This window comes from Bos javanicus, chromosome 21 (assembly GCF_032452875.1).
Source record: "Bos javanicus breed banteng chromosome 21, ARS-OSU_banteng_1.0, whole genome shotgun sequence".
In the NCBI taxonomy this organism is placed as follows: Eukaryota; Metazoa; Chordata; class Mammalia; order Artiodactyla; family Bovidae; genus Bos; species Bos javanicus.
This window is the reverse complement of record NC_083888.1, coordinates 56,570,099-56,590,973: the sequence shown is the minus strand read 5'-3', so window position 1 is coordinate 56,590,973 and position 20,875 is coordinate 56,570,099. Positions and strand designations below refer to the sequence as shown.

The following is a 20,875-nucleotide window of genomic DNA, read 5'->3' as shown; positions in this document are numbered from 1 at the left end:
TGTCAAGAGGTTGGGTTAAAAAAAGTTTGATTTTATATCTACGGGAAATACCAAAACTGCAAAACAGCAAAATCAGGATTTTGTGCATGTGTCTTCCTGAAAGCATCTATAAGCCAGCAATCTTTGACAACCCTGGATGGGGTGGTTTATGTGACCTTCCTGGAGCCTGAGGACCAGGGGAGATGAGCTCTGAGTTTGAAAGATTCTGTGGCAACAGTGTCAGAAAGGGTAAAATCCCAAAGCCCTGTTCTCCTCAGGCCCTCCCACCCCTGGATGTAATCTCCTGCCCCAGTCAATCTGCTTCTAGGGGACAGTGCCCTTCAATGAGTCACAAACACTTCCCCGCTTGCCTACCCCACCCCCCACCCTGTGTGCACACTGAGCAAGTACCGGGCCGGCCAAAAAGTTCGTGTGGCATTTTCCTTAAGATGGAATGGAAAATCTGAACAAACTTTTTGGCCAACTCAATCTGTTCTGTCCCGTCTCAGGTAGCCCCCAGGAGGAAGGCGCCTATCGTGGGTGCTGAGTGAGGGGTGGATCTCTCCACGTGGAAGGAGGAAGGCTGCTGGGGAGAGGGGCCCACTGAAGGAGACCAGGAAGGAGACCTGAAGAGCATGGGCCCGAGAGGAAAGGAGCAGCCTCCATCCAGGGCTGCATCTCTGGGCTCCAGCCTCCCCAGTTCCAGGCCTACGTCCCCCAGCCCTGCCCCAGCCCGTTTCCTCCTTGGCTTTTATCTAAGTGCATTCACCCTGAGAAGAGCTGGAGGGAGACCTATGTCCCCTCCTTTCCTTGGCCTTAGGGGACAGTCTTGTGTCTAATCTTCCAATTTTCCAGAAATTGTCCTGGACTTCGAGGTTTGGGGGAAAGCAATAAACTTGTGGGAAATTCTACTGACATGGATACAAAAGTGAGGGCCACCAGAGAGGGCCTGGAAAGGCCCCACGTGGCCTCAGGGCAGCCTGGATTTGCCTGGAAGAGGATGTGCTCACATCCCTGACATGTGGCACTGGGGACCAGCCTCCTCCATCAGCCACAGGGGCAGCAAGTAGTTCCTGGGGCTGGCACCTGAGGATAGACATCTCCCACTGACTTGGTAAACAGAATCGCTCCTCTCACCATGAAGGTCCAGAGGACCCCAGGAGCCCTGATCTCTGTGTACAAGGATGGCCAGGAACAGCCTCTGTCTTAAGAAACTGTGAGGGGTGGGGACCTGCCTTGGAGTCGCCGTGTCTGTGGAGCTAAAAATCCCAAACAGCGGCCATACCATTTCCTCTCCTCCTGGCAAGGCTGTTCTCGAAACAGCTCTCTTCTGGGGCAGGCTGCTTGCATCTAAGAAACAGGCGCATGGCACTGGCCCGGGCTCTGCTGGCCTCCTTCCTGGGGCCCCCAGGGGTGGGCCTGTGACCCTGGCTGTACCCATACCCTCTCCCCAGCAGCCTTCCTCCTTCCACGTGGAAAGATCCACCCCTCACTCAGCACCCACGACAGATGCCTTCCTCCTGGGGGTTACGTGAGACAAGACAGAACATAGTGGGTTGGCCAAAAAGTTTGTTCGGGTTTTCCACACAGCTTCCGGAAAAATCCGAACGAACTTTTTGGCTAAGCCAGCACTTGCTCAAAGTGCACATGTAAGGAATCTCCTGCCCTGACCCACCCCAAGGTGAGGGCCGGGGGAGTGCCTAGGAGTATAGATTTCGGCCCCTACGTGTCCCAGACACGGGCAAACAGTCCCCTCTGAGCCTATAGGAATTAGGAATTAAAGTGACCTAAAAGAGACAGTGACTTGCCCAAGGCCATGAGGAATAAAAGAGAAATACCCCTCAGGAGGCTGGTCCACGGTGCTCTCTCCTGGTTAAAGGAGACCTTTACCAACACCGTGGGTGGAACTTGTCGGCAATGCCAGTTAAAGCTGTTTCCTGCCCCCCAGATCCTGACTCCAAGAACCTATTCAGACCTTCACACAAGTCTTGGGTGGGAGAGGGCATCAACGCTCTTGGCTCCCTGGCAGAACTACCCCCCTGGATGGAATCACCTGGTAATTGGCTGGATTAGGAATTGAGAATAGGGACGTCCCTGGTGGTCCAGTGGTTAAGACTCTGAGCTTCCACTGCAGGGAATACGAGTTCAATTTGTAGTTAGTGAACTAAGATCCTGCAAGATGCAAGGTTCGGCCAAAAATTAAAAAGAATTGAGGACAAGGTTCCCAAGGCAGTAGCTGGTCAGGCCCAAACATTTGGGGGTACTTGACAGACTCGGGCTGGCTTCAGAGGTCCAGAATCACCAAAGGTCCAGGGAGAAGCTGAGGAGACCAGGCCACAGCCCCAGGAGAAGGGGCTTCAGTGGGGCTTTTGGGGGCAGGTCTGGAATTCCTCTCCAGCTCCACGGCATCCTTCCCAGCCTTGCTGTTCCTCTGGGCAATGAGTCAGTGGTCTCTCTAGAACAGAGGTCTGCAGAACCGGGCCTGGCATCTGAGAAACCACAGGGAGACCCCACCTGCTCTGCCTTCCCAAGTCCTCAGCTTCCTGCCACTGGCCTTTGACATGGGTCAGAGATATGGTTCACTGCATGTCAGGAAAGCCAGGCAGGCCTTGAGCCTTCCTCAGGAGGCCTGGGGTGACCCCTGGGGACGTGACTGTGGACCCTGGGCTCATCCTTCTCCCACCTGAGCCACAGCTCCCACATCACTTGCCCTCCTCATGTAGGGTCCTGTGACCAAGGGGACAGTGACAGCTTATGGTGCGTGTGTGTGTGTGTGTGTGATTTTAATGGCACGTTCGCCCCCTCCTGTCTGCTCAGCCTTACCTTGCCCCAGCAATGGCAGGGAAGGGTCATCAGAGCTACTATCACAGTAATCATTACCATCCTCCAGCTCACTGTTGACCGTGTTGCCATTTGCAATAGCCTTTTGTTTGATTGTGAAAAAGGCCTGCATCTTCACATTGTACCTGCAAGTTAGTTAAGGAGGGAGGTCAGAGCAGCAGGAGAGGCCGGGCAGGGGAGTGGCTAGGGGCGGGGCAGTGGGCAGGGGCCTCCTCCCCATACCCCTCCCCTGCACACCTGCAGTGAGCTTGGCCTTGGGTGAGGGGGTGGGGAGCTAAGGGGTTTTTTAAAATTAATTTTTATTCGATTATATTAAGAGTTGCTTTACAATGTTGTGTGAGTTTCTACCGTATAGCAAGGTGAATCAGCTCCGTACACACAGACATCCCCTCTTTTTTGCGAATTCCTTTCAATTAAATTTATCCCAGAGCAATGAGTAGGGTTCCCTGTGCTAATACAGTAGGTTCTCATTACCTATTTTATACATAGCATCCGTAGCGTATTTATGTTAATCCTAATCTTTTCAGCTGAGTTGACAGAGTTTCCTGACAGGAACCCTGGAACAATGGGGCCTGCCCCTTCTGAATGGGCTTCCTGGGGTCAGAAGAGACCTTTTAGCTCAAGAAAATGACTGACGCCTACTTATGTGCACCATAAGCCTGCCCTAACAAAAGCAGCTCAGACCTCAGGAGAGGTCTAAAGCAGGTGTTCCCTGGCCTGGCCTTGCTCCCGTGGGTGCCCGGAGGCCCTGTCCCCACACCATCGGGCCAGCGCCACTGTCCCCACAGAGAGGACACTCCGTCCCAGACCTCAGGCTGGCGGCCTCACCCAAAGGCACTCAGAGAGGAGACCTTTAAAGACAATTCTGCAGTTTTGACAGCTCACCATCCATTTTTAGAAAACACGATACGTGTTTTATGTCAGCGTGGGGATTCCTAGTCTCATAAACCTCAGTGGTGTTTTCTTTTTTAATTATCTGCGGAGGTGTGAGGAGAAAGTTAAAAATCTGAATGTGGCTTAGCTCATGGGTAGCTTTTTTTTTTTTCAGTTGTGGAAAAATACATCTGACATAAAATTTTCTATTTTAACTATTTTCCATTTTCAGGCTCACGTTTCGGTGGCCATAATTACATCTCTAAGGTGGTGCAACCGTCGCCACTGTCTAGTCCTCAAATTGTTAGTATCTCAAACAGAACGGGGTCGCACAGAGTCGGACACAACTGAAGTGACTTAGCAGCAAACAGAACTCTGTTCTCATTTGTCAAGGAATCATTAATGACGCCCTCCCCCAGGCACTTGGTAATCAGGCTCTCATCTGCTGCCTGCCTCTAGGAATCTGAGTCTCCTCAGCACCTCACAGAAGTGGAGTGGCCCAGTATTTGTCCTTTAGTGACCTGACTCCTTTCACTCAGTATCATGCCCTCAAGGTTCCTCCACATCAGGCATGAGTCATACTTTCCTTTTTATGACTGAATGCTACTCATCATGGGTAGTTCTGAGATGATTCTGACCGGGGGAAGCTTCCAGAGGGCCTCATGGGTGCACAGCCCCCACCCAGCATCTGCACCTTTAGAACTGCCTGCGGTACCCTCTGCAGTTGTGCAAGGGTGACAACCTCCAGAGGTGGCGTTTTATGAGTCTGGAGAGATTGGAGCTGCCTGGCTGTTTTGAAAGAGTGGGATTAATTTATCAGGGGATTTATAGAGACAGCAAACAAGAGCAGTCACCCTGGGGCCAAGGCTGTGGAACACGGTGGGAGAGAGGTCCTTGATTGTTATTCAGGGAGCGGCCTAGCCTCCCGCCACCAGCCGCCCGCCCCGACCCAAGTGTGGACAGTACCGTACAACAGAGTCTGAATCTCTCTCTCCCACCTTGGCTGCCCCAGCAGGGTGTCCCCTGGAGAAACAGGGTGGCCAAAAATGACCGAAAGGGCTGACCGAGGTTTTCTTCTGCCTCTGACGAAAGGCTGCAGCGGGGTGTGGAACCAGGGGTGAGACAGCCCAGGAGAGGAGAAGGGCACTTACTTCATGATCAGGATGTAAAACACATACAAGACGATGAGCACCAGGCCTTCCCACCTCAGAGAGAGAAAGGAGGCTGGTTAGAACCAGGGAAGCCCGTGGCTGGGGCTGGGCATGCCCGACACGGCGGGTGGGGCAGGGCGGGGTGTCCTGTCACCTTCCCTTACCCAGGACTCAGGCCGGTGAATGAGCCACCCAGCCCCAGTCTGTCCTGCCATCTGGCACTTGCTTGGTAACTGAGAAGGCTGGGCTGGGGTCTTCTCAACTACAGGGGCTCTGCGGGACTCAGGACGAGCTCCTCTAGCTACCTAGAAAAGGGAGGAACCACCTCATCCCAGGGCTTCCCTGGTAGCTCAGCTGGTAAAGAATCTGCCTGCAATGCAGGAGACTCCGGTTCAATTCCTGGGTCAGGAAGATCCTCTGGAAAAGGGATAGGCTACCCACTCCAGTACTCTTGGGCTTCCCTGGTGGCTCAGACGGTAAAGAATCCACCCGCAATGTGGGAGACATGGGTTCGATTCCTGGGTTGGGAAGATGCCCTGGAGAAGGGAAAGGGAACCCACTCCAGTATTCTTGCCTGGAGAATTCCTATGGGCCGAGGAGCCTGGCGGGGCTACAGTCCATGGGGTTGCAAAGAGTTGGACACGACTGAGTGACTAAGTACAGCACCTCATCCCAGGGAATGGAGGGGAGTGACAAGGGGTCATGCAGACTTGACCCTAAAGGGCCCTGTGGTCACGCGAGATTCCAGCCAGAGACCAGAGGAACTGGGCGTGCAGGTGGGAAGGTGCCCTAAGAACTGCCTGAAGAGACAGGCTGGGCACAGTAGCCTCTTGGGTAGAACATGAGGTGGGGGCCGGTGGGGTGGGGGGTCTTTCTGGGGTGCACTCTTCCTGTCCAACTCCAGAAGCAGCATCCAACTCCACACGTGGTAGGGATTTCTGTAGCTCAAAACACAAGCCTCTGGGTAGTCCCATGGCTTAACTTGTTGGGTCATCTGAGAAATGTGTCCTGAAGACCTACTAAGTGCCCAACATGAGCTGCAGTCATCTTGGGGAGCTCTTCCTCTGCTGACAGAGCCCAGAGCCCAGCAGAACGACAAAGGGGTTTGTCGATGATCTGACCACCCCCTCAGAATTCCATCTACAGGTGAGGAAGAGGAGACCCAAAAGAAAGAGACTTTCTGGCTCACAGGTGGGGTAGACCCAGAACCAGCATGCTCTGGTCCCAAAGCATGCAGCTGCTCACGTCAGGCCTCATGAACACATTCCCACAAATAATCACATACAGGAAACAGATCTCAATCACTGTCAACGAAGAGAATGTTTTTATGGCTTGTGGAAAATATTGGGTTGGCCAAAAAGTTTGCTTGGGTTTTTACCATAACATGTTATGGAAAATACGATGTGATGGTGAAGCCCAATACTTTGGCCACCTGATTTGAAGAGCTAGCTCATTGGAAAAGACGCTGATGCTGGGGAAAATTGAGGGTAAGAGGTGAAGGGGGCGACTAGATGAGATGGTTGGATGGCATCACTGACTCAATGGACATGAGTTTGAGAAAACTCAGGGAGATAGTGATGGACAGATAAGCCTGGAGTGCTATAGTCCATGGGGTTGCAAAGAGTCAGACATGACTTAGTGACTGAACAACAACAACATCATTATGGGGAAAATCTGAATGAACTCTGGCCAACCCAATACATTCATGCCTTAAAGGTTAGAGTGGAAATACCAACCTTCTCTTTAGAAGTTTGTGCCTTTTGTATCTTAATTAAGAAATCATTTCCAACCTCAGAGTCATAAAGATGAGTTCTATATTCTACCCTAAAACGCTTTAATTTTGCTTTTTGCAGCAAAATCTTGAATTCCTCTGGGATTTATTCTTATATAAGGTGTGAGGGATTCTACATGGATTCCTTGTTTTTGCAGCACCTGAGGCTGCCCCCCTCCCCATCCCCATCTCTCTGCCTTGTCATGATGCCCCAGCCCAGAACTGGGCCCATTACTGCATTCTCGGTTCCATATTCCACATTGGCCCATGTTTATTCCTGTGCAAAACATCATACTGTCTTCATTATTTTAGCTTTATAAAATATCTTGCTATCTGGCAGGGTGGGAATATTAAGGAAAACACTCTTTGTCACTTTGAAAGGATAGATAAAGGTATGACTGCTTAGAATGATACCCTTTAGGGGACGTCCCTGGTGGTCCAGTGGTTAAGAAGTCACCTTCCAATGCAGGGGATGTAGGTTCCATTCATTGTTGGGGAACTAAGATCCCACACGTCACAGGCAATTCAGCCCGTGCACCACAACTAGAGAGCCCATGCACTCTGGGGCCACGCCACAAGTAGAGAGAAGCCCGCGCACTGCAATGAAGATTCTGTACACTGCAACTAAGACTCTATACAGTCAAGCAGAAATAAATATTACAAAAGAATGATAGCCTTTTTTACTTTCACAAGTTCTTATGTTTGTAAAAATCATTTTTAAAAAGATTCAGTGAACCCAACAAACAAGGATACTAATGAAAAATGAAAAAGAAACAAATGTTTAAAACTTACCACATAATTTCTTCATCGTATATGAACTGGGAAGGCAAAAGAAACAAGAGTGGGGGACAGATTTACTCCAAAAGAAGAACAAACACAGACCCCTAAGTACCGTGCGGTGATGCACACCGGCTTGCTCTGATTTTCACAGAAAGCTGGCACCTCTCTCTAGGTCTGGGTTTCTCAAACGTAGAAGTGACCCTTCCTTAGTGGAAACCTTGGTCTGCAGATGCTGCAGGGTGAGGCCTAGTGTGGGTCTCCAAAGAGAACTGGTCTGGCCTTCTGATAATCCAAGTAGCCACAGGGGCCCACCCTCATTAATGGAATAGGGTTGCTGAAATCAAGAATCTTAAAAACTGAAAAGGTATCTCTGTATGTATGTTTGTGCCTGCATATCTATCTATCTATCTACCCCTCCCTCCCTCCATCTTTGGTACTTCTGTGTGGGGTAGGATGGGGTGGGTGGGGAGGAAAGGGTGTCATTGTCTTAAAAATAAAGAATAAGCCCTTTGGAAGCTCTGAGGACAAAGGACCCACTTGTACCACTTGAAAGGAGGCTGAGGGTGATGGTGAGGTTGCCACAGCTCCATAAGAGGGCACTGACATTGCCCAACTCCACCCAGCATCCCCTATGTGGGATGCAGACAAATGATGCCTTTGTGGTCCTGGGAGGCATCCTGTAACTGCCCCGGCCAGGCCCAGTGCACACAGGAGGGGGCTATGCCCACCAGTCAGATCTTGGAGACATCGGGGTCCCTACACACGATGCCAGGACAGGCCACGGGCTGCAGTCTGGATTTGGGCCCACTGCACCCTCTGCTGGTTGTCAGGCGGGCAGCACACACAGGATCTGCTTTGGGAAGCCACTCGGACTGGGTCATCCTGGCTGGGCACTGCTCTGAGGCTCCCCAGACTCAAGGCTCTGAGGAAGAGGCAGAGGGGAGCCTGGTATTACCATCTGGGGAACTTGGGGGACACATATGGGGACAGTGTCAGTTTTTTATCACCCAGTGGAAGGCTACTAGCATTTAGAGGATGAAGACCAGGGACACCAGTCAGTCTCGAACATGTATAATGTTTCTCCCAGAGGAGTTATCCATATTTGACAGACATCTTATATGTCCTGCTAGATATTTAAGCCAGCAGCAAAAAAAATGACCTGAGCCTTGAACTTAACTCCATTTTATAAATCAAAGTATTTTTGCACAGTGTTAATAAATACTTAATTTTCTAGTGAGTTAGCTATCATGCAAGTGGAGAGGGATGACTGTACTTGGCTCAGTTTAGGATTTTATCAGGAGTCATTCACAATTTCAGAAAATTCCATCATCAATGTCAACACCACTCATGGGGTGGCCAGTCCAGCATATCAGCCTGCACTGGCAGCCAGAGGGCCTGGAGACTTCCTGTGTGAGGGCAACAGATTACATCACTCAGCGTTCCAACATCTTCCTGCCCAAACAGTTACACACTAGATGTATTCTTTTATTATGCATTACTTTTGCCTTTTATGATATGCTTTCGGGCATTATGCTGATTTGGTAAAATCGTATATAGGTAAATTGTTTTACCTCTAACTTTCATTTTTGGGAGTGTGGTGGGCAGTCTCTCAGATACCTGACATTCAAGCTCCCCTTGGCATGTGGCCTGATCGTAGGGATCTGCTTCTAACAGAATATGGCAAAAGTGAGGGCTGTCACGTCCGAGATTCGGTTACAAACAGACTGTGGCTTCCATCGCGGCACCTCCTCGCCCTTGCTGGGAGGGGAAGCAGTCCCCAGTGATGTGAGCTGTTCTATGGACAAGCCTGAGGCCTGCCCACCGCCTCATGAGGGATCGTGAAAGCAGATTGTTGCCCAGGGGAGCCTTGACGTAACTGTATTCTGGCCGGTGAGTATACAGATGAGAGATACTCAGCCAGAGGGCTTGGCTAAGCCACTCCCAGATTTGATCCATAGAAAAAGAGGGCAATAAAAGTTTGCTGTCTTAAGCTGCTGAGTATGGGGGAAATTTGTTACATGGCGACAGCTAACTAATACAAAGATCATGGTTATCAAATCCAGTTGGCTCTAGATGTCCTTAGGGGGAGAACTATTCTAGAATACATTTCATACTCTGAGATCTGGGCATGCCACATGCATCTGCCCTCTTGATGTGACCTGCCCTCGTGCAGTCACTTGAAAGCACCTTTTGGATGGAAACTGCTCCCCTGTGGGTGACACGGTCCTCAGCAGTAAACTGTGTCACGGGCTTCACTGCCGTGTCACTGTCACATGGTATGCATGATGTCACCCCAGGCCTCAGGGGTCCCTGTTTCAGGCCCTCTGCTTTTTCTGCCCACATCCTCGCTCCCAGCTGCCTAACCTGAGGGCTCCCAGCTGGTCTCTCTCTTCCCAGCTCTGCAGTGAGCTAGGCAACCAGAAACTCTGCTCCTTGGGAAACTGGCTCTAAGTGAGGATCTGAAGGCCTCTGATGAGCACATTCTTAAGCTTAACTGCATCAACGATATGATGCCTGCTTTAGTTTTTTCAAGGCCGTTCTGCCCTCAAGGTGGTACCTGGATGTGCTTGATAACCAAGGCATTGGGTATGAGGTTTTTGGGACAGGGAAGCACCGTGGAGGGGAACAGGTCAACTCGACCACAGTGAGTGGCCAGCACACCCCAGGGCGGGGTGCCGTGGGTTCTCTGGTCATAGTGCCAGGGACAGGACAGTGGGGCGGGGGAGGGTGCGTTAACTCACGGCAATGAGCACGATGACAGACAGGGTGTAGTACACGGAGTCTCGGCACACGGCCCACCATGTCAGACGGACCACCTGCCGAGCAAAGGGCCATTAGCGTCACCAGCTGGGGGGTGTCCCATTGCCCCCAGACCCCTGCAGCTGCAGACACATGCCCTCGGAGCTCATCTTAACTGTCCACCAGGACCACAGCGTGTCTGGCTGCTCCAGGCCACCTTGCTCTCTTGGTCATATTTGGGGACAGAAGGACAGCGTGTTCACATTCATAAGTAATGGCAAAGCTCCCCCTGCTCCTTCACGGTGACCACATGGCAAGTATCCCAGGAGAAGCCATGTGGCCGGGAGAGGCCAGAGACACTCACTCTTCTCTCAGCGCTAGAACTTTCTGGGGGTGACTGGCTGCCTCCCTCTACCTCCCTGGCCAGAGAGAGCTTTCCATGAGCCCGACTCTCTGAGGCCAAGTCTAATGTCCCCCTGTGGCTCCAAGGATCAGGAAGATGTGATAGGAAATCAACAAGCCAGCTTCATGCACCCATAGGGAGGCAGAAGACAGGCCCCAGGTAAGTCCAGAGTCTAGTTCATGGTCAGGGTTACAGGAAACGCTTCTTAAATATTTACTGCTGTCAAATAAATGTCCCACAACCCACCCCCGAGACCAGCCAAGGGGGCAGCTGACGCTGTTTCTGCTCTCAGACCCATGGGTGGAAGGAACACAGGACACCCCTGTTACACGCAAGGAAAGGGGCTTGGAGGGGACACCCCCGCTCAAAGCCACAGGGAGTTACAGGCATGGCTAAGGATGGGCCTTGGATCTCTCCCACGCTATCTCTATGTCATTTCATGAGAAGAGAGACACCACTGACCTGCCCTGCGAATAATCCACAAACTCCGATTATACACAGGATGTTGAACACAGCAGAGCCCACGATGGTTCCGACCCCAACATCTCCGTGGGTGATGAACACGCCTGGGAAGAAAGAGGCACAAACCTCATGTGCAAGCCCAGGCCTGCCCTTCCTCAGACCCTGGCCGGTTCCGTGTCCCCCACCCCATGAATGGACAGGACTTGTTCTTACTACCAGGGAACACCTGAGATGCTGGTGAGAACAACAAAACCAGAGGTGGAAGAGTCCTCAGGGACCCGCTACACCAATCCTCCCATTTTGGGAACAGCTTTATCGATAATTCACATGCTGTAAAATTCACCCATTTAAAATATCACTTTAGCATTTTCTGGTATAGCCAGAATTATACAATCATCACTGCAATCTAATATTAGAACGTTTTCATCACCTCAAAAAACACCCATACCTGTGAGTACCCTACTCCACTCCACACCCCAGGAGTGGAGTAATTCACTTTCTCTCCATGTCTCCCATTTTACAGATGAGAAAACTGACACTCAGAGCTGAAAAAACATGCCCACAAGAGTCTGGGCACCCAACCTGGGTTCTTCCTATATCCCAAGTCTCAAGCTGATAGGATTTCTTACCAATAACAGAGGCAAACAGCTCTGGTGTTGAGCTTCCCGCAGCCATGAAGGTGGCTCCAGCCACATCTTCGCTCAGATGGAGTTTCTGAAACAGAAGTGACCGCAGACCCTCAGGCTGTACTGCAGGTGCAGTAAGCATGCCTACTGGCCACTTACGGAGAGCGCGGGGCACAGCCCCGCAGCCAGAGTCAAGCTTCAGGGCTGGTGGCCTCTCTTTGCTCATCCCAAGCATATGCCCTCCTCCACTCTGCCTGATGTTCGCTCACCTCAGAGTCCCCTCTCCCCTTCCTCCATCTGTCAATTTTTGTTCATTGTCTGAATGCTTAAATAGTCTCTCTTTGATGAAGACTTTTCAAAAGGGCCACCACGAGTCATCCACTCCCCCAGGGAAGAGAAGCTGAAACATGACTCATGCAGTGAGGATCTGAGGTCCATGTGCATGCTTCCCCCACTGGATGACAAGATGGGTCTTTCTCATCTTTGGATGCCTGGAACAGGAGCTGGGGATCATTGGGGAGTCTGCTAGTCTAGTGCCTGTCACTTCTGGTGCTCATGCAGACCTTGGGTACCATGTGAACATCCATACATCAGGTTGTGGGATGTGGCAAACTCAGGTGCATAGCCTGGCCCCTGCATCCCAGAAGGCCTTCCCAATGGCAGGCTGGATACCTGGCTGCCCACTGGAATAGACCTCACCTCCTGTCCCCAGAGTTGAGTCTGTCCTGGGTAATAATTTCAGTGGGGGAGCATTTTTTTCTGCCAAGCCCTCAGAGAGGGCTAGAACTATCTAGGCCCACTCTGCTTGGTGAGACCATGTTCTGGACACAGAGGCCCATCCTCTGATCTGGAATTTGGGGCTGGGGGCTTTGGGTGCTTGGGAAAACCATGGAAATTCTGGGTCCCCCTGAATGCCAACTTGAAGGTGCCTGGCTATGGTCCTTAGAAGGCCTCTGGGAAGACTGGCTCAGAGCAGGACTTGGTCTCCTCTAGCCCCCACCTCCCAAAGCATTCCTCGGGAGCCTGGGCTCTGAAGCCACTGAGGAATCCATTCCCTGGGCCAGTACAACCTCCTCAGTAAGCTTGCTATGGAAGGAGTCCTCAGAAGGGTTGGAGCTGTGGGTTTGGTGGAAAATTGGATGGGGGCATAGCATTCACCCCCCGCCCAGGCAGAAGCCCACCCACCCTAGCCCTGCCAAAGAGGAGATGTCACAGAGGTTCAGCCATCAGAGCACCTATGATAACTTTTAGCAGAATCCAAACCATGCTATATCCTGTCCTGCCTCCTTCCTGCCTCTGCCTGGGTCACTCCTTCCCTCTGGAATGACCTCCTTCCACTCAGCTGGTGGAACTTCTCACTCCCAAAGCCTGGACCAAATGCCACCTCCTCCATGAAGCTTTCCTCGGTTTCTCCCCAGAGATGCTCCTTCCCTCCTTTTGAATCCTCAGTACTTTTGATGGCTCTCACTAGGTCCCTTCCATCAGCATTCCCTATGAAGCCAGGACCATCACCCTTGCCCACCTCTGTGTTTTTAGGGAGATGGGTAACCTCGTCTAGCATCTCCACTGAATGGGGCCCTGTGTCCATGGGCTTCTGTCACCCCAAAGTGGGCAGGGGACCCAATCTTGTTGCTGCGACCCACAACATATTCTGGGGTGTGTATTCTGGAAAGACCAGTTGACTGTTTTTCCTGAGGGCCTCCTCTGAAGAAGTGATAGCCCACCACTCCAGGGCTGCCTCTAGGTTGAACATTCAACCCTGACGTCCCAGCAGCCATTTCCTGATTCTGTTCCTCCTCTGGCTCAGTTCTCTCACTGACAGGTGTCTTGGAGAAGAGCATATGGTTTGATCTGAGTGGGGTGAGAGGTCAAGTGTGGAGCAAGGGGAAGGCAGGGCCTTTGCACACTTTTGCCAGGTCACTCACCACTTAGTGAACTAGGTCAAAAGCAGCCAGTCCTCCTGGAGCTCAAGTAATGGGGACGTGCCCACCCCTAACAATCCATGTCCAATCTGCAAATGTCCCGACGACAGTATGGCTTCAAATAGCTGGGAGACTTCAAGTGGATAAAGTGCAGTGACACCCAGATCAGTCTGCACTTGTGCACATGTGTTAAGTTGCTTCAGTCTTGCCCGACTCTGTGAGACCCTATGGACTGCAGCCTGCAGGTTCCTCTGCCCATGGGATTCTCCAGGCAAGGACACTGGAGCGGGTTGCCATGACCGCTCTCCAGGGGATCTTCCCAGCCCAGGGATTGAACCCACATCTCTTGTGTCTCCTGCATTGGCAGGCAGGTTCTTTACTACTAGTGCCACCTGGGAAGCCCCCAGTCTGAACACAGCAGATGCTAAAAACAGAGACAGTTTTCCTTCCTTGGCTAGAAGTTGAGAGAGGAGGGGGCAGGACTGGGAAAACTTAACAAAAGAATTAAAAGGAGACAATGTCAGGCTGCAAAGGCATTCCCTGCCATTGCAGCTCAGCGTCTTCCCTGGGGACACAGAGCCCCACCTGGTACCTGTCACTTGCAGCTGGTTTTGGCAAATGCTCCCTAACTAACCAGCTTTGGCTTAACTACCAGTACCTGCTATGAAGCCAGAGGTCCTGGGTAATAATTTCACTGGGGGAGCATTTTCTTCTGCTAAGCTCTGGGGGAGGACACCACCCCCTAATTGTAATCTGGAGCTTCAGAGCGAGGCTTTGCACTAGCGATGCCAACTACTTGGCCTGACAACCTTCACTGCCAGAGTGTTCCCCACTTCTTGGCCTGGCACTGATATGCCAAGTGTCAGTCACCCCCAGCCCCCGACCCGGCTTTGCCAAAGGTTCTAAGACCTTCCCACGCACCTCACAGATCTTCTCTAGAGACGGAACAAAGAAGTCATCACAGACTATGGCCAAGGCGTAGAACATGTACAGAGCCTGCAAAGGAAACGGGGGGACAGCATCAGCCAGGACTCCCGCCAGCAGTGGGCGTGGCCAGGAATCCATCGCGCTCCACACCAGCCTGCTTGGGTTAGGAAAACTCCAGCACCACTGGGGTGTGCTTCTCCTCAATCCCCTCACTGGCAGATGGGACCCAGACAGGAGAAACAACCTGTTGAGCATAGGAGTGGAATAAAAGTCAGTCCACAGAGTCCTGTGTCCCTTCCTCTCTTCTTAAACAAGCAACCCTCTCTCTCCAACACACAAGTAGGCCCTCGACAGGCAAGATCCAAACCTCAAGGGCTGAGAAGGAAAGCATTTAAAACCATCACCTTAAGAGTTTAAAATAATCATCATCCTGATTTCCCCTCTTCGAGTTTTAGCAAAGGCATCATTTCCTGTCACCAACTGCCCACCTCCTGCCAAAACAGACAACTTGAGACCCAGCATTTCCTGGGATGCTGCTTGATGTTGGTCCAGGTTAAAATACATGAGCCACTGAACATTGGGAGGTTCACGGGACAGAATCCAGATTCTAGGGCTAATCCTGGGAATTTTTTGCCTTGTGATTTTGGATAAGTCATGTCTCCAAGTCTCATTTTCTTCTGTTTGATGACAGAGCAAGAACAGATCAGTAGTTTTTAGATGATGTTATCTGCAGAACTCCTCTCTGACCTGTCCACCCAACATGACTTTACTGAGCTCATCTTATATGCCAGGTACTATTCTAGCCATGAGGGATAAGGGGACAAGGATGCCAGGAAAAGCCTCTGCCTCTTTGTGGTGGACAAATAGGCAAATAAAGTATCTATCATGGCTAGGAAACAGCACGTGAAAAGGTCCTGAGGCAGGAGTGTGTTCGATGCATTTGAAAAACAGCAAGGACATTGGTGCAGGCAGAACAGATTGAAAGTAAAGTGGAAAACGACTAAGGTGAGGTTGGAGGGAGCGGCAAGGACCAGAATCTGTGGAAAGGAGATGCGATTTTATGCTGAGCACTGGAGGAAGCCATTTTTTTCTTCAGAGAAAAAGTGAGATGAATGCCCTATTCCCGAAAGAGGGAAAGGCTGGGCTGCTTCAGCTAAAATGGTGTGATATTCCAACAACTTTACAATTAATTGCATGCATGCAGGCATGCTCAGTCGGTCAGTTGTGTCCGACTCTTTGCGACCCCATAGACTGTAGCCCTCCAGGCTCCTCTGTCCATGGAATTTTCCAAGCAAGAATACTAGAGTAGGTTTCCATTCCCTACTCCAGGGGATCTTCCTGACCCAAGGGTCGAATCCATGTCTCTTGTGCCTCCTGCATAGGCAGGTGAATTCTTTACCAACCGAGCTATCAGGGAAGCCCACAGATAAAGTGGAAGATCTATCAACTGTGACCACAGCATCCAAGGCAAATGTGTGCTGGAGTCCAGGTGTGGCTATTCCTGAATTTGACTCATTATCATTTGGGCGGAAGCAAAAAGAAACAAATACCGGGGGTGTGGGGAACGTGGAGAACGAGAGAGAGAGACAGGAGACACTGCTACAAATCTCAGGATCCCAACCTAAATTCATACCCTCAGAAATTCGCCCCTACAGCATTTCCCAGGCAAAAAGCCTCTGGTTCCCCTGACGTCTCAGAAACACTGGAGAGAAAAGGGGGCCAAGATGGCACTACTATTTCCTTCACTTGGGCGGGAAGTTCTGAGAAGCTTCTTAGTGCTACAGACAAAACTTGGCTCCAAAGCTCAAGTTTTTTCTCACTCTAAAGAAGGGCTCAGCAAAGTTTTTCTTAAAGTGTCTGATGAGTCTTTATAGGCCATACAGCCTGTCATAACTCTGCTGCTGTAGAAGAAGAGCAGCCATGGACATGAGGGTGATTGCCTACCAATAAAACTTTATTTATAAACAGAGGAAGTGGGCTGGATTTTGTTCTCCAGATGTAGTTGGGTAGTGCGTGCTCTAAAAGGGTTCCTGCAAAATTCCTGAGGACCTCTCAAGTTCAGGAAAAAAGGCTTTGACAAGACATTGGTGAGGCAGAGGGACAGATTGTGGGACTAACTGGTCAAATCCACATTCCCTCAGTGAATGGGGAGGGCAGGGGAAAGCCAGAGAAACTAGAAAGATAATAACTCCCTTTGAGAAATAATACACAAGACTGTCACTTGAAATTTGCCTACAATCTTCATTTTCATTAATGGTTTATCCCGTTAATTAAAACTTCACTCACCCCTTATTCTCAGGTGGCTACTATCTATGTGAGAATCCCAGCTTTCCCTTGCTTAATTATCTCTTGCAAAGATGAATACTTGGTTGGGTTTAAATATAGAAGCAGATGGTGCTGAGCGGTCAGGGAACCACATCAGGAGGAACATTTGCTGTGGTAGATCCAAAGTAGAAAATTAAACCCTAAGCGCTTTCATTTCCCTGCATCAGACGACGAGGCTGGCAAACTTTTTCTACAAAGAGACAGACAGAAAATCTTTTTTGGCTTTGTGGATCCCAGAGTCTTTGTCACAACTACTCCGGTCAGCCAGTGAAGCAGAAAAGCAGCCACAGATGATATACAAATGAATGAGAATGGCTGTGTTCCAATAAAACTCCATTTATAAGTATGGGCAATGGCTGTGGGCTGTAGTTCGCATGCAGAGAAGAGCAACTATTACCTATCATTTAGGTTTGAGCTCACTATGCCTTTTTGAACTGCTACTCGAACTCTGCCGCTGCTCACCAGGCTCATTTAATTCTGAGGAAGTTTGAGAAGAAGAGCACCAAAGTCTCAAACCGCAGTTATGTCAGGACGGTAAAACGTGGTGGGGGGGGTGGCTCCTGGAGAGCATTATCCCATTCCCTGCTATGTCTGAAGGATGTGACCCCTGTTCGCTTGTATTTACACATCTGGGGAAGAGATGCCGTCACTGTCGTTTTATAAAAAGCAGAAAAGGAGGCACAAGAAGACGTGAACCTTTGTCCTGGCTCTGGGGCCATTCACTGTGTGACACTGAGCAAGTCATTTCACATCCTTAAGACTTCATTTCTTTGCGGTTAAAACACGTCCAGGACCTGTTCTCAGAGGGCTCTTATAAGAACACGGTGAGATCTCTGACACCTTGTGCTCTGCAGACAGGCTTCCCCTGCTGGAAACTGAGGGATGTCCCACCCCAAGAGGGCCACTTACACCAAGAATATGCAGCAGGACGGCCCCGTGCTGTCGCTCGTTGTTGGAGAACAGGTCTGTGGGGAACTCGTGAATTGCTGGAAGACAAGAGGACAGGGTAAGGTGTTAGTTATCAAGGAGTGTCCCTAGGGCTTGGCCATGGAACTGTGGAGGCCCGGTGTTGGGCCTGGGGAGAGGCTGGCTATTTCTCCTCTGTTTGTGGCAGATCTGAGCTCTTAGGAAAACATTGCTGGATATAGATTATCCGGATATTCTAGTACCTTAGAGTTGACCATGGTTTGTATATCCCTTGTAATTAAAAAAAGAGAGCATGAAACACATCACAACCACTAGGATGGCTATAAACAAAAAGACAGATAAAAACTAGTGTTGGCAAGGAGGCTGGAGCCCTCATACATTACTAGTAGGGATGTAAAACAGTGCAGTCACTTTGGAAAACAGTCTAGCAGTTCCTAAAAAGATTAAACAGAGGGTTTGACCTGCAATTTTACTCCCAAGTATCTTCCCAGGGGAAATGGAAAACATACATTCACACAAAACCTGTACATGAATGTTCATAGTGGTATTATTCATAATAACCAAAATGCAGAAACAACCCAAACATCTACCAACTGATGAGAGGATAAAGCGTGATACATCCATACAAATGGAATATTATTTGGTGATAAAAAGAAGTACTGATGCATGTTACAATATGGAGGATGCTTGAAAACATTTTGCTAAGTGAAAGAATTGTAAGAAGTCAGTCACAAGACTACTTATTGTATGATTCCATTAATATAAAATGTCCAGAAGAGGCCAATCTATAAAGATGGAGATAGATTAATGGTTGCCCAAGGCTGGAGGGTATGGTGTTTGGGGGATGACAGCTAAGAGGTACTGCATTTCTTTCTGGGGTGATGTTTGCAGCGATGCTTGCCCAATTCTAAATATGAAGAGCCACTGAATTCTGTGTTTTAAACAGATGACCTATATAGTATGTGAATTATATCTCAATAAAGTTGTGACCCCAGGTGGTATTAGTGGTAAAGAACCCGCCTGCCAATGCAGGAGACTGAAGAAACTCGGGTTCAATCCCTGGGTCCGGAAGATCCCCTGGAGGAAATGGCAACCTATTCAATATTCTCGCCTGGAGAATCCCATGGATGGAGGAGCCTGGCAGGTTACAGTCCATGGGGTTTCAAAGAGTTGGCCACAACTGAAGCGACTTGGCACAAAGTTGTTACCAAAAAAGGCATTAAAAAATCGAAAGATGCCAAAGAGGAAAATCAGGGGATGGTTCCTCATTCTGTCAAAGGATTCTGATTACATTCTTACCAGAGAGCTTTCCAACTGGCTTCAACGCACACTCAGATCTGTTATGAACACAATCCCCACCAAGAGTCTTGCTGAGGCTGGAGACAGTTGTCTTGCTCTGAGCGGGCTGTGAGTTCACATGGCCAAGTTCAGGTCTTAGCTCTAATATTTACAGGCTGGGTCAACAGGGACACGTTCCTTAACTTCCTTGTGCCTCAGTTTCTTCATTGGTAAAATGGTGAGATTAACTTTAATAACATGCCTTAAAGTGTTTCAAGCTCATGGTGAGCTTCAAACCAGCACCCTCATCCCAGGATTCTAGAATTCTCTTCCCTCACCACTGTCAAGTCAGAGCTGAGAAGCAGCTCCAGGAAGAGAGGCTGGAGTCGCTTCAGAGCTCAGGGACAGATGGCCTCTTTGCAAAGACCTTCCGGTCTAGACCCGTCAGCCCCTTCTCCCACCTTCTCCTCCCACCCACAGCGCATCTGTCACTCCTGGTGGGGAACTGGAGATCCCAGAGAGGTCAAGTGATGCTGTCAGGGATGGGGATGGCACTGTGGGCACCAGGAAAATCTGTCCTCTGCTGAGCACTCATTCAGCAGAAGCACACAGAGCAGGGAAAATGATCCATGGGAGGCGAGGCTCCAGGTAGGCCCTGGAAGGGGAGCTGAAGCCAAGCTGGAACAAGGGAGGAGGCAGGGCTAGGAGCACCCTTGTCTCCTGACCTCTCAGGCCCACCCCAGTGCCAGGTACGCTTCCACCAGTATAGGCAGCATCTCAGGTCACTGAGCGCCATGTCATGCACCTTTCTTTGGCCCCAAGAATGCCCCGTGGGGTGGGTACCATGTGCTCTGGGCTCACGGCATTCTGGACTGTAGGGGGAGCCCCGTGAGGCAGGGAGCCCTCTGCTCTGGGAATCAAACACTCAGGAAGCAGGTTCTGTCTCTGACGTGCCCAAGTGGTCTGAACAACTCATTTGCTTCTTGGCCTCAAAATGCTCACCTGTAATGGAGGAATAACTGTTTCTCATCATCCAGTCAATCCTAAAGGAAATCAACCCTGAATATTCATTGGAAGGACTGATGCTGAAGCTAAAGTTCCAATACTTTGGCCACCTGATGCAAAAAGTTGACTTGTTGGAAAAGACCCTGATGCTGGGAAAGACTGAAGGCAGGAGGAGAAGGGGGCGGCAGAGAATGAGATGGTTGGATGGCATCACCGACTCAATGGACATGAGTTTGAGCAAGCTCCGGGAGATAGTGAAGGACAGGGAAGCTTGGCGTGCTTCAGTCTATGGGATCACAAAGAGTTGGACATGACTTAGCGACTGAAAAACAACCGCCCCCAATGGGTGACCAACAGGTAAGTATCCTTCAATGTCATTTCTGCAGGTTCTCCATCAGACACTGCCACATCCCCATATCCTCATCACTGGTCCTCATCGAATACTGGAAGCTTCTGGAAGGCATTAATCCACACTGTCCTGGCACACAGTAGGTTCTCAATAGACCTTAACAGTCAATTGAAAATGCTAAAATATTTGGTTGGCCAAAAGTTCGTTCAGGTGTTTCTATACCATGTTTCTGGTATGTTTGGGTTTCTGGAAAAACCCAAATGAACTTTTTGGCCAACCCTATATTAACAAAAAGGGCTTCCCTCAAAGCTCAGTTGGTAAAGAATTCACCTGTAATGCAGAAGACCCCGGTTCAATTCCTGGGTCGGGAAGATCCGCTGGAGAAAGAATAGGCTACCCATTCCAGTACTTTGGCCCCCTCATGCGAAGAGTTGACTCATTGGAAAAGACTCTGATGCTGGGAGGGATTGGGGGAAGGAGGAGAAGGGGACGACAGAGGATGAGATGGCTGGATGGC

The 20,875-nt window shown here is 50.1% G+C and overlaps 1 protein-coding gene across 2 annotated transcripts in view; it reads right to left on the bottom strand.

Annotated features, from left to right (window-relative positions):
• Positions 1 to 20,875, bottom strand: part of SLC24A4 (solute carrier family 24 member 4) — a 195,018-nt gene that overhangs the window by 46,930 nt on the left and 127,213 nt on the right. Inside the window, exons 3-10 of one of the 2 annotated variants that reach the window (XM_061395136.1) lie at positions 17,709 to 17,785; positions 14,469 to 14,543; positions 11,629 to 11,713; positions 11,000 to 11,103; positions 10,137 to 10,211; positions 7,408 to 7,433; positions 4,845 to 4,898; positions 2,803 to 2,945 (exon numbers count right to left, since the gene is read on the bottom strand). In XM_061395136.1, coding sequence (XP_061251120.1) covers positions 2,803 to 2,945; positions 4,845 to 4,898; positions 7,408 to 7,433; positions 10,137 to 10,211; positions 11,000 to 11,103; positions 11,629 to 11,713; positions 14,469 to 14,543; positions 17,709 to 17,785 — 639 coding nt within the window. The remainder of the gene's footprint in view (positions 1 to 2,802; positions 2,946 to 4,844; positions 4,899 to 7,407; positions 7,434 to 10,136; positions 10,212 to 10,999; positions 11,104 to 11,628; positions 11,714 to 14,468; positions 14,544 to 17,708; positions 17,786 to 20,875) is intronic. The other variant, XM_061395137.1, reaches the window with a different exon arrangement.